Here is a 13,199-nt window from a genome sequence, read left to right as displayed (position 1 = left end):
AAAAACTAACAAAACTCTACGAGATACTTTGAACAAAAGAGTAGTCTGTCCAAAACTCTTGTTTTGTTTAAAAATTTTAAGGCGCGGGAGCACGCATTATGTTTTACCGAGCAAAGGGAGACGAACAAACGCCCCTACTGCCTTGTGTTCGTGCGCACTCTGGATGATTCTCTGACTGAGAAAATACTTCTATAGGAAGCTTTGTGTACAGAACGCAAGGAAGAATGAAAACAATGCGACCTTATTATCATTCGACCCTAATTATCATTCCTCTTTCATGTCTCTCAGGCATTGACAGACTGACTCTAAACATTCTTGGCTAGTGATAAACACGAGCTTCTCAATGTACCTTCATGGGAAGCTCGATTGTTTTTCCACAGAATTTTCCACATGCTGCTTCAGTCTCTGAGAACAACAGTAGATGAGATGGCATTCTGTAGTATGCTACTCGTTTGTCTCCACTGATCATCCATACGACAACGTCTGGTAAACTAACTTGAGGCTATGAAAAAGAAAAGGTTCATAAAATGAATTAATGGTGGTTAACGTATTGCTGTATCTGTGGTATTTCACATGGTTATGAGCAAAAAAAAACCTAATGTTGAGGACGCTAGACTGTTACGAGAGGAGGAAGTACTTTGTTTTGAACTTGTAACAAAGCTCCTTCAATACAGACATTTACATATTTAGCAAGGTTAAAGGATAGTCCGCGTCTACTAAGACTTATCGTACAGCATAATGAACGTGTCCACCTAGAGGACGTATGCAAGCAGAGCGAATTTGAAAAGATGACTTATGCTACCTCGATTTTTAGGTCTTCGAGGCGCTGCACAAAGCTGTCAAGCTCGGAGAACATCTCTTTGAAGTCCACCTCATCCTTTTCGTCTTCACCCTCCAAAGGTGGTGCTAATTTCCACTGCAGAGCACCAATATCCTCTAACAAGAATGTCTTCAAAACAAAATAACAGTGATTTCTCAGTAGACAACAAATGAAGGGGAATTCATAGTAAACACTATCTCTCAGTTGCACTATAATTTGTCAATTTAGCATGCCGTGTTTCACTATTCGGCCTCCTAAATTCAAAAGTTTGTTTAACTGTAAACCTCCCGCCTCTATTTGAGCTCAGAGTTATGATAACGATCTTACTAACCTAGTTTTTTGGTTTATACTGTAAGTTTTTGCAGGCTTCGCGCTTCGGCCATCGATCCGAGTGGAAAAAAAAAAAACACTCGGTCTGTCAGACTTACAGTATGGACCACAAACTCGGCTCACCCACCTATTACAGTAGTGTTTCAAATATTAAGTACAATCGCCGACTTTTGCTACATTTACGTACGGATTATTTTAAGAAAAGTCTAATAGGCAAGAAACAGGTGTAAATTCGAATCTGGAGCTATGTGCAGACAACTACGTCTTTAAGTTTCATTGTACTTACGAATTCATCAACTCTCATTTGATGGAGCTTGTTATCCAAACTGTTTCGTTTTCCGGGAAGTTGGGGAATTTCTTCTTTAAAACGAGAGTGTTCCGTTCTGAAAGAAAGCACAGGTATCAGTGTATCACTGTTGTTTTGGTGATATTCTTATTTTAGAGTTCAATGTTGTTTTGCATCAGTTCATGTTACCTGCACTCTCGAGCCATATTGTCCAACAAAGAAGACAACATGTCCTTCACTTTAGGGTCGTCACTAACTTTAGACAGTTCAGCCGCTTGTTTGAGACGTGACACAGATTCTCGCTAAGATTCAAACACAATATCAGAACCGGTGAGATTTACACAGGACAGGAGTAAGAATCTCTATTAACCCTTCAGCTGCCAGGAGTGACCAAGACATCATTTTTCATATGATGCACGATCCTCGCAGTAGATAGCGCTATTTAAGCAATAGCGAAAATCAGACCTGAAAAAAATCAGGCCTGTACGGGACTCGAACCACTGACCTCTGCGATACTAGTGCAGTGCTCTAGAGGTCAGTGGTTCGAGTCCCGTTCAGGCCTGATTTTCGCTATTGCTTAAATAGCGCTATCTACTGCGAGGATCGTGCATCATATGTATCTAAAACCGCAGTACAAAATATATGAACTTCATACATTTCATTATATCACATCATTTCTCCTTACTGTTATCTATACAATATCAAGCAGACACGTGATAAGAATTACAATAAAATCTCAATCCGGCGGGAATCATAAGTTGATCCAGTACCAAATTCTCCAAACTGACAAAAAGAATTGTTATGGCAGGCGGAAAGGAGAATTACTGATGAGATCTTGGGAGCGAAAGGGTCAAATTAAACGAATCGATGACTTATAAAAAGCACGTTATTCTTGCAATACAAGAAAACACACAACGCACATTTTAACGAACATTACATCTGAGTACAAATGAAGTAAAATACAACCACAGACCATACATCTGAAAACAATCACTGCCATATTTGATGCTTAAAACAGAATTTAACCCAAGGCCTTAACACAATTTCCCTTCAATTCTTGAAATTCCAAATGTGAGACATGTTCAAACAATGTCCTCTCATTAACGATTTCCTCCCGGCTTCTTCCTTGCAGCCTGCTTGACAAGTGATTGACCACAGTCTGTATTCGCTTGATACTCAACTTTCACACTTACCAGCCGCTCCACCATCTTGGAGAGAATGTTGACGGGTTCAAGTCTGAAAGCGATATCCTCCCAAGAGCATTCCACGCACACACAAGGCTTCTCATGTCCCCAAGGGAGATAGTAGTAATGACAACCGTCGTACACAGCATTGCAGGAAGGAGTGTTACACGCGGCCACTGACTCGTCAAATTTATTTCCGTTGTTTCCTGTTTGATATTGAATCGGAAGAAAAACTATTTCAACTGATAAACTGATAGAAGTTTAAATAAGTGTCTCCCTAAGACAGTGTATCCCTGTGGAGCCCATTATGGTAAGGGTACAACACGAGATCTTCGAACTTTCATAAAAAAATAAAAATTAGTTTAACTTTTTCAGTTACTTACCAATGCTCACTTCAAATTCTACAGGCCCATCTGTCTCAGAGACCATGAGTGCTTCGTAGAAACAAACAAACAGCTTGTACCTTTCACGTCTCAAGAAGGGCTGAAAGGGAAAAGTCGCTTTTGAGCAACTCTTTAAGATATTGCTCGATAAGTGTTCAGATTTGATCAAACCTCGTACAGAGAAAATCCCCAGAAACCTGGCACAACCAGTTGTCACGAGTGGGAAGAGCAATCCTTACGCGTGTTTCACAGTTATCGGGCTTAATGTGACGACATTATAGGCTGCGTTCACACTCAGTGCCCAAGCATTGGTGCCGCATTCATACACTGGGTAACCAATGTATCATTGCCCGATTCAGTGCCCAAGTACAATGTCAAGAATTTGTTCTTGGGCACGGACACTGTGCCTAAATTCTGGGGTGGGTACTTGAAAAACAGGTGTGTTCATCTTAGTCCCCATCAAGAATCGTACTCGGGCACCGTGCTCGAGCACCAAGAGTGAAATAGATTTCTCATAACTGATGAAACGGCAAATTTGACGTTCTTTTGCCAGAAATGTAAAGTGAAGGGAATTGTTCATGAATTAAAAAAGGGAACCGAAACTTACTCCTAAACAAGTGAAAGGCAGAACATGATAGATGATAGAGGTAATTTAAAACTCAATGACACGAGAATTAGGAGTGCAATCCGGATGTACCCCGAAGATACTTATGAGTGAAGTTTAGCTGACATCTCTTTAATAAAAGAGCAAACTAACGGTGCCTCATATGACTACTGACTAAGTGAAGTGTCGAGCAACTCTTAATTACCTGAGCGGCAATGATGTCTTCATTGGCCAGCACGCCTGTTGGTTGCTTGAGTTCTTCGTTTAGAGTCGTTGTAAGCTGGACAAGAACACGTCCGCGATATGCTACGCCTTCACCCTAGGAAAAATTTAAGTTAATGACGTTCTGTTAGCTGTTTTTTAACGACTGTGAATATAAACGGAATTGCAGGCGCCCGAAAGAAAAGTTATAGAGACCCGTGGCAGGATATACACATTATTTTAACAGTCATATGACGGTTTGGAGGTAATGCAACGAACAGAACAGAGAACACCATGTAAATCTTTTTAATGATGTATTTAAGCGTGTATGGTTGTCAAATCGCTGGCACGCCACTTCGCGTTATACCGGGCTACGCCGGGTGAAATTGACAAAAGACCAAGCTAAACTGGGTGTGCGTACTTTTAAGTGACTCTTAAATGTACGAATACTCACAATTCCCTGGTTTAGGTCATCATGTTCATCCGGCAAATTGGTGAACTCTCTAGTGGAACCGTAGAAATTGACAAAACATGGACCAAACTGAGGCAAGAAACCTAAAAATAAAGCATCATATTTGTTTAAGAAGAAGATGTTTAAGGTATTGACAATAAAATCTAACTTTAACTGAACCATTCACATTGTATGGTGTGTATTTCCAGTTTTACCTTCGTCATCCCCTTGCCCAGCAATGGACGACAAGTTGATAAATGCTGTTCCGATACAATCGTCAGATGAACCTCGGTCCCTGAAGAGGAATGGAATAACAGTGTTCATAAAAACGCGAATGCGGAAAGATACCAACACTTCAAACTATCGAAACACAAATAGCTAAACTTTCTGTAAAATGGAGGCTGACCTCGTCGGGACCTCGAGTCCGTACGTTAGTCCCTCATTTAGTACTTTTTTCTATTCTTTTTATCATTATTCTTTGTCGCTAAATGGAAGTTACTATAAATAAATAAATAAATAAATAAAAATTACAGCCAACACCTTTGCACAATGCGAACATATGAACCATACTTCCAAACTCTATCGATTTCAGGATCTCGATGCCGGGTTAATTTTAGTTCATGAATATTATGAACCTTTGGCAACTTACCAGTCAAACACTTGCAGTTTCAGTCTTTCACACATGGACGGGAGCTGTGCCATTTAGTAAGAAATACAAGTTAATACAAGTCACATTGACTTTTGTAGATTTAGAGTAACAGGTATGATCGGAGCTCACTGTAGAAGGACTTAGGTGGGAATCAAGAGAAACAATAAACCTTTTGGTTCGCACCATCAAAAATGCAGTAAAATGCCTTCTCGTTGCATACTTTTTTATTTGAACGAGTTTGAATGGGTTGCCTGCATAAAAGCGAAATATTTCTCAGATTTATAGTATATGGGATTTCTAAGAGGCAGGATCGCAGAAGACCAAAAAGATGGCAATTGCTCGTTGGCATTCCTCTTAAATAAAAGTTGTTAGCAGTAACTCAAATGAGAGGCCTGAAAAGAGTGGGATTTACCATAAGAGGGATCTTCAGAAACTGTTTAAATTCTGGGTCACTGTCATGGTATTTTATTCCTGTTTTTGCCTAATGAAAATGAAAAGAAAAAAAATTATTTTATCACCATTTTTAACATAGAATGAAAGAAAGTGTCCTACAGACATGAAGTAGGAATTTCTTACCTTCTTTCCACAAAAGCTGAATTCAATGTATGGATCCACAAGGCCTTTCTTTCCTTTGTCCTCCTGAAAAACGGCAGTTTAAAATCAAAGCAATTTACACAGGGTTTAACACGAGCAGTGATTCCGTACATTGTCACATAACCAAGCCAACTTTTCTGATTTATAGTTCAGAAAGAAATCAACAAAGTAGCCAATAAAACTCTCAGTGCATCAAGCAAAAGACCAACAAACAAATCGAGACCTAAAATACTCTGCATTAAAAAACAAAAATTCGACAGACAGCTGTCTGAACACAGCAAAAAGCCCAGAAACGTCGCCAGTGCTGCTGGTTTAAAAAATGCCGAAGCATGCGTAAATTTTTTTTATCTAACATATGCTAGAAGAAACTGATTATTAGCACATCAAACCTCTTTATCATCGTCGCTTGAGAAGAAACTGAAGAATTTCTTAAAGCTCCGCCCAATTCCTGTGTCCACTGGAGAATGACATAAGAAAAGTGACGTCAAACTTAGAAAACCACGAGTCTTGAAGAGCAAAGAAGGATTTACAGTGGCATGCACTAACAAAAGTTAAGTACTGTCACGAAAATTGTAAATAAACCGTGTGAAATCGTTTCTTGTTGACAACTCATTCGTAAGCATTTTTTTGATTACTTGTCAAGTACTGCACTGCAATTAAGCTTTTAGCATAGTCACTTTATTCAGCATTTATCGTGGTCGACGTATTGTAAGCTCTTACTCTGTGGAAGATCCTCTGCGTGAAACACTTTGAGAGTGAAGACGGCTGATTGTCGAGTTACACCTACAGGCGTTAGAAGGTTTCTAAAACGAGGAAGGAACAGGTCAGTTTAATATATAGATATAAGTTTGTCGAATGTGTTCAAGAACAGCCGTGAGAAATATTGAGTGCAAACACTTACAGCAAAAGTGATTGAAGGAAAATAATCACTTATTATAATTATTCACAATGATCAGAACTCCAGTTAACATCGTTCGGGTGTTGAATCAAAACCGCGATAACCTTTTTCAAGCACTCATAAAGAAGAAGGTGTATTGAACAAATCGAGTTCTTTGAAAAATAACAATGTAGTCCAGATACATCTCGGTGTATCACTGCCACAGGAAATATGCATAAACAGACGCACTTACGACTCAATATCATCCTCGATATCTTTGGGTTGAGCATTTGCTGCAGCCTATAGGGAAAACACAGCCATTAAATAACCTACGGGTGAACTACTGGGACAAAATTTCGAGAATGTATATTACATAGAGGAAATCAGTAATTGCTAAGTTTTGGAAGAACGTAGAATCTTGTTCAATGGTCCTTGTTCATCGCCTTAATTGGTAGCTTTTGGTCGGGGTTAATTCGTTAATCGGGGTTGTTCAAGTCTCTCCAAGTTATAAGCGGAGCTCTTAATCACACCAGATAAGGCATGCGTGACGCTGCATGCTGTTTATACGGGGAGCAGGGTTGGCGTAGTGGTGAGAGCGCTCGCCTTTCACCAATGTTTCCCGGGTTCGATTCCCGGACCCAGCGTCATAAGTGGATTGAGTTTGTTGGTTCTCTACTCTGCTCCGAGAGGTTTTTCTCCGGGTAATCCGGTTTTCTCCTCTCCTCTAAAACCATCATCATCTGAATTTATTTAATTTAGAGTTTATTTGTATTTATACACGAGCCCACAAGCTGTTCAGCTTTAAACATTATCGTGTCTAAATAAAGGTGTTATTATTATCATTATTATTATACAAATACTTAACGTTCTCAAAAGGCACGTTACCTGTTAAACGGGTGCAAAGATTTTCTTAATCAACCTATCAAGGTGTATATCAGTTTTCGTTAACGGCTCCGCCAAACGCTCTTAACGGACCGGTGTAAGTGTTTGATGGGTGACTCGTCTTACGTTTTGTGAAACTCGTTTCTCTAAGACGACTCACGGATGCCTCACGTTATTGGTCCTTTAACGGAAAAGCGTCACTATACGTTTCACATGCACGGAAACATTTTTACAGTGGGGTACTCTTATTAGCTTTGTTCTGGCTTTTGAGGGCTTGTTATGTTGTTCAACTGTTAGAAATCTTTCCCCTCTTAATTAGGTACCTCCACCACCGCTGTTTGATCCTGTGTCATTGCCCCCCCCCCCCCCAATCCTCAATATTGTTGACGCAACTCAATATACTTACTGGTGGTTCATCCCCGGGTCCGAGGACCATGGAAGTGACTTTCAAGTAACCCTGAAAATGAAGTTACCGGTAGAAAGAATTTAAAGAAAAAAAAGGCGTTGTTCAAGATGGTTCTGATATCGGTACAAATTCATTGTCGATTTATCGTCGATACAAAGCCTCTAGACAGTGGCCATTTCATTCGAAAATCATTTGTTGCCATGCAAGATCCTGGATTAATAACAACGGTCCTAAGTTCAAAGGTTATTATACTTACTGCCGGTGTATCTCCTCCTCGAGTTCTCTTGGATTTTCCTTCCTGCTTTTGCATCAAAAACAACAAATAAGAAAGATTGTTTGTCGGTGACGAGCAGTCAACAGCCTACACTACCCTCACTCTCATTAACAACAACCCCCAGCACGTGAGACTAGATTCTATTCGATCTCAGAATAAAAAGGGACAAGAATTTAATTGCAAAGATACTGTAAAAGAAATATATCAAACCTCATCCTCGTCTCTGTCCGCCGGTGCTGACAACAAGACCCACTTGCGAACAAAAGAGTGACCTGAATTGTAAAATCGTCATAAGTAAGAAAAGGCTTGAAGTTCTTGCAGTGTACTTTTTATACACTAAGCTTTGAGAAAAAGAATTTCGCTCTGAGAAAGGCGCACGTTTTCGAAGTTTGCACTAAAACGAATTTTTCCACAGATTAGCGAACGAGTCATTAAAATACAAGGAGTATGAACGAATGAGAATCCATAACTGATTCTATGGAAAGCCGTTTAGCATTTTTAAAAAAGAACAACACGACTATTTTTACGAGAAACATAAAAACTTACCTTTCATTTCGTATATTCCGCCAATATCGCACTGCGAAAAAAAATTATATGTCACGTTAGTGAGTTGTAACGATATCATGCACGAGTCTAAGGACTAAGTTGTTCAATTCTACCAATTCAACCGACTAATAGGTTTTACGCACCTCAAAGTAGCCGAGCAGCGAATCAGAGCGCAGTTTTCGTGAATTGAAGACCTGTAAAATATATCTGTCATTAAAATCATACTAATGACAACAGGAACATGCTATGAACTGGCAGTGACATGGAGTAAGAAGGGTGTGTTCAATAAGTATCAGAGTATAGAGGGTTAGGAAGATACAGGAGCACTAATGGTTCGAGGACAATTTGCCATAATCACCCTGAGCGAGGTAGATATAACAACGAAGCCCTCCGTTTTAAAATGGGGCTACCTCGGCAGATGTTGCTTTTTGAAGACGAAACAAATGTAATATACCTTAGTCACTTGAAACGAGTCGTTCAAATTTTGATCAACACTTCATCAAGCCGAGGTAAACTACTTCAAAAACTTTAAACAGTTTTCAAAGTTAAATCTGGATTAGCGGCATCTTCCTCGGAAAATCTCGGTCTGGACAAGGAACAACTCTTAAACAACATTCCTTTCAGAGTAAGAGAATATTGTTTGGCAAATGTTAACCAGCTGGCTGAATAACTGATAAATTGCAACGATACCCACCTCAAGTGTGACCAGCTCATCAAACAGCTCCGCCTCCGACAAATGGAAATTAAAGAAGAATGTCTAAAACAGAAGAGTATTTCTCTGTTAAAACCTAAAGATAAAACTGGGTCTTCTAGAATGGAAGTAGGTAAAATACTGCGAGAACCACAGAAGATGTTCAAATAATATCTTGAGCCGATACCGTGAACTTATTGGCAACAATTGATGAATCTGGCACTTCAAGAGCCGGACAGCGTTTATGATTAAGCTTGTATTTCACTTTTCATCTGAGTGGTCAATAGGCCAAGACATTTTTTTTTTTTTTAAATGTGAACTTATGCAGTCTTAGAAAAGGGACAGCAATAACCAAACAAATTGACTGCCCCTAACCTGATTGTAAACAGGCTTGTTTGTCGATTTCTTGACAGCTGTTTCTCTCCGCTGACCATTGACAGTCACACGAACCACCGGATGAATGTTGCTGCCTGGTAACTGACGGCCCTCTAGGATCCGTATCCGTATCTACATGACAAAGTGAAGGCATAAGTTTAAACCAAAACTACGAGAACGAAATACAATGTATAGCAAAATATCTATTTAGCCCCGAGGATTTTATTTCGAATTTAGGGAGACTGAAGACGAGGGCACCTATTCTAAGGAGGGTACCTCCTAATCGAGGATAAACGCCAACCCCCTCCCCAGTGGGGAGAGAGAGTGGTGCTGTATCTGGTTTTTTTCTTAATCTTTGCCAGAAATCATTGTATTTTACGATACAGTATTTGTGTCTGAACAACGAAATAAGTTGGGTATCAACAAACAAAGTTCATCCTATCGTTTAAAGAGCAGCACAATGGTACACTCGAAATATTTATCAACGTTTACTTGTTCTCAAACTGAAACGAGCATGATGTAAACGTGCAAGGCCGGACGAGCTAAGATACCTATTCAGTTGTCACAGTACACAAAAATACCGGTGGGGTAGGGGAGGAAGTGCTTTCTCGAAGCAGATGGGAGCGCTAATTTATAATTTTGGTCCATCGGGGAGTGAGCGCTTGTTCGATAATGTGCGGCATTTATTACAGAAGCTAGTCTCTAAAAGGAGTTTAATGAGTTGAATTACCTAAAGGATAGAAATCGTGTGCGAACAATGAAGAAAGAAGCTTTCATAAATTTAAATCAAATCATACACGAGCACCTGGAAGTCTTGCACTTTTGTTGACCAAGCCCTTCTGCCTTTTCTGCTGGCTCGTTTCCTTGGATTAAAAAAAAAATGAAAACAATCAAATGAGTAATAAGCTTCTCAATTCAAACTAAAAACGTTCCAGTTTAATTGATAACTACAGAAACACCGTCTCACCTCCTGCGCTTCTTTTTCGGCGGCTGTCCTGGTTGTGTAGGGTCGCCACCTTCTTCCTCATCTTCTTCCTCCTCATCGCCTTCATCGCCTTCTTCACCAGCCTCCTCGCCCCCGCCTCCCGCGTCACCGCCACCACTTCCAGCGGGAGCCGAATACTCAATCTTCAGCATGATTTTACCCTAAAAAAAAAATAAATAAATAAATAAACACAAGGAAGAAAGCCGCGTTACTCGTGACCTTTTGCACTTTTTTTTTTTCGATATTATTCCCTCAGTAGCTTTTGCAAGTGCAAGCATTAAGCTAAATGTGGGCAGGAGAAAAAGAAAGCTAACTATTGACGATAAACTAAATTGGATTGGAACACCAATGACGAATAGAATTATACCACATTGGAGATGAAATATTTTTTACCAAAAGTTACTGAAAACTTTAAACGTGTTAATTACGGTGCACATATCAATTTGTTTTTTCAGTCAAAAATATCTTGTATTTAACTATGCCTTGTGGATGGTTTTAAAGACGCTCGAAATGAAAATAGACAGAGAATAAAGGAGGGAAGTACCTAAAGAAACTGTGGCGCTGCGTCGGTGGGAGTCACAAGGTAATTTTGGTTTTATCAGCTAAGGTGATAATGTAAATTGGCCACCGTAAAGAGTTTCAAAGCTGACGTTTCGAGCGTTAGCCCTTCGTCAGAGCGAAAGAAAGTAGAAAGCAGAGTAGACAGAGCAGACAGCAGAGTTGTAAGAAGAGAAATGTCTTCCCCATTTCCGTTGCCTGTGACTTTTTAAAGGCGCTTACAATGCAGTCAGCGTAGCAGGTTCTTTCTTTTTTGGCTTACCAAAGTAGGATTGTTCTTGCCATCTACCAGATCATATGTTCTTTCAATCTCATTGGTTCCCAGCAGTTCTCCCAAAGGAACTTCGACCTTACCAAGGAGCCTAAAGAGATTGGAGTAAAAAGAGAAGTAGTAAAATGACACCAGATATCCTTGTCTCTCCTCGTTAAATGTGATGTCATTAGAAGCAAAATGTAATAAATGAAGAAAAATCAGAGTGCACGCTATGATCAAAGAATTACGCTGCTGAATTTTAAGTTGATTTTTATCCACCTTTTCATGGCTGGTGGCTTAATGAGCATACCGATTAACAACAGCAACACATCTTACAACAATGTTTTCTTTCTATGTTTTTTCTGCCATACAGAGGATATTGGAAAGTTGGATTAGATGTCGAATATGCTTTTTTCATATCAAAGAGGAGAGATGTGCATGCAACGTAGGACCCTTATGGGCCACGAGCTTGCCAAAAGTACATAAAGGGCAGGAAAGCCCTCTTACTTTCTCGCCAATAGCTTCTCATAGTCCTTGACCTCAATTGAAAGCGTGTCATCAGGGGACAATGGTTGGCCTGAAAGATCCCATTGGAAATCCTGCAATCAAGGAATCAAGCAGTCATTTCAAACAGGAACGAGTTTAGATCTGTTTAAATCATATGACCCAACTGTGTTCCACTTTTCATCGTTGGTTACCTTTTTCACAACTATACCGGAAGATGCTATGCGAAATAGGGGATATTTAGGTCATGGGGGATTCTCGACGAAACACTGACACTGACGAATGAGGAAAACTCGTATAAAGCGAAAAGAGTGTTGCATGCAAGTCTTGGTATTAATATATTTGTATGGATACCTGATTCCAGACTGGATCTAAACAGTCTTTTTGAACCTCCGTTTTCTTTTCATCTCCTGGAGGGTAAAAAAGAAAATCAAAATTCAGCTAAAGTAAAAAACGCCCAGGGTTTGTCTTTTAGAGTACTTCTCTCATGTAGATTAATCCGTAATAAGGAATGCAGTCCATTTAATTTCTACTTCAACGCGTTAATTGCGCGGCCATGATCTATGCACTGAGTTATCGTTGCTGGTAAAAGGAAGTTTGCTCGGAATGATCTTGATAATGTACAACACGGCGTGGTATCGAAGGGCTCATTCGTGAGCGTGGGTGTGTGTAAGGGAGGGGGGGGGGCGGGCGGGAGGAAAATGTTACTTTGTGCCCTTTTTCTTGCGTAAAAATTCTTACTGTGACCTAACATTATTGCTTCGCCTCAACAGGTTCCTATTATATGTTGTAATATAAACGCACAGACGAGAAACAGACACAAAAGTAGTGTAATAAAGATATCATTCTACTCGTAAATAAAAAAAAAAAAAACAAAACAAAACAACCATATTTACAAAAACCCTAAGAAGCCAAAGCCAAACAGAACAACACAGAACGAAACAATACAAAACAATAATAAAAAAAGACATCAAACAAAACTAAAAAAAAAAAAAACAAACAAAACAAAAAAAACAAAAGCGAAAAAGAAAATAAAATAAAACAAGACGATAATATAGGAAATGTATTAAGAGAGGTAACCAATAACTGTCTTATTGGTTTGTATTTTATTCTTATGTGGATATTAGGTCGTCACATACTTGCATCCCCGATGTTGCATGTTAATCAAAATAAAAAAAGAACAGATTTTTCACATGAAAGATTTTGAAGATCAATTTGCCATGAATAATTTTTTCCACATCTATGACTACTATTCAAATCGAATGTCTAACACTAAAATTAAATAATGCAAAAATGCAATGTTAAGCGAGCCATATAGAATTAAACTGCCGCAACGACGCCCTGTA

At 39.4% G+C, this 13,199-nt stretch overlaps 1 protein-coding gene across 6 annotated transcripts in view; it reads right to left on the bottom strand.

Moving 5' to 3' along the window:
- LOC111331957 (myoferlin) overlaps positions 1-13,199 on the bottom strand; it is a 32,939-nt gene that overhangs the window by 17,934 nt on the left and 1,806 nt on the right. For 4 of the 6 annotated variants that reach the window (XR_015999050.1, XM_088754481.1, XM_088754290.1 and 1 more), the window contains exons 2-28: positions 12,208-12,263; positions 11,857-11,948; positions 11,359-11,458; positions 10,521-10,699; positions 10,359-10,416; positions 9,554-9,685; positions 9,182-9,244; positions 8,631-8,681; positions 8,488-8,518; positions 8,152-8,213; positions 7,924-7,968; positions 7,668-7,718; positions 6,633-6,679; positions 6,223-6,305; positions 5,892-5,959; positions 5,485-5,547; positions 5,321-5,389; positions 4,909-4,952; positions 4,475-4,554; positions 4,263-4,363; positions 3,813-3,926; positions 3,004-3,103; positions 2,630-2,826; positions 1,626-1,738; positions 1,437-1,533; positions 803-949; positions 350-502 (exon numbers count right to left, since the gene is read on the bottom strand). Coding sequence is in view for 5 of the 6 variants with exons in the window: in XM_088754481.1 (XP_088610607.1) it covers positions 350-502; positions 803-949; positions 1,437-1,533; positions 1,626-1,738; positions 2,630-2,826; positions 3,004-3,103; positions 3,813-3,926; positions 4,263-4,363; positions 4,475-4,554; positions 4,909-4,952; positions 5,321-5,389; positions 5,485-5,547; positions 5,892-5,959; positions 6,223-6,305; positions 6,633-6,679; positions 7,668-7,718; positions 7,924-7,968; positions 8,152-8,213; positions 8,488-8,518; positions 8,631-8,681; positions 9,182-9,244; positions 9,554-9,685; positions 10,359-10,416; positions 10,521-10,699; positions 11,359-11,458; positions 11,857-11,948; positions 12,208-12,263 (2,396 nt within the window). In the remaining variant the exon portion in view is untranslated. The remainder of the gene's footprint in view (positions 1-349; positions 503-802; positions 950-1,436; positions 1,534-1,625; positions 1,739-2,629; positions 2,827-3,003; positions 3,104-3,812; positions 3,927-4,262; positions 4,364-4,474; positions 4,555-4,908; positions 4,953-5,320; positions 5,390-5,484; positions 5,548-5,891; positions 5,960-6,222; positions 6,306-6,632; positions 6,680-7,667; positions 7,719-7,923; positions 7,969-8,151; positions 8,214-8,487; positions 8,519-8,630; positions 8,682-9,181; positions 9,245-9,553; positions 9,686-10,358; positions 10,417-10,520; positions 10,700-11,358; positions 11,459-11,856; positions 11,949-12,207; positions 12,264-13,199) is intronic. The other 2 variants (XM_022937192.2, XM_088754355.1) reach the window with 1 other exon arrangement.

The sequence above is a fragment of the Stylophora pistillata genome, chromosome 1 (genome assembly GCF_964205215.1).
Source record: "Stylophora pistillata chromosome 1, jaStyPist1.2, whole genome shotgun sequence".
Taxonomy (NCBI): Eukaryota; Metazoa; Cnidaria; class Anthozoa; order Scleractinia; family Pocilloporidae; genus Stylophora; species Stylophora pistillata.
The sequence above is the reverse complement of the archived record's forward strand: the minus strand, read 5'-3'. Positions and strand labels throughout refer to the sequence as shown.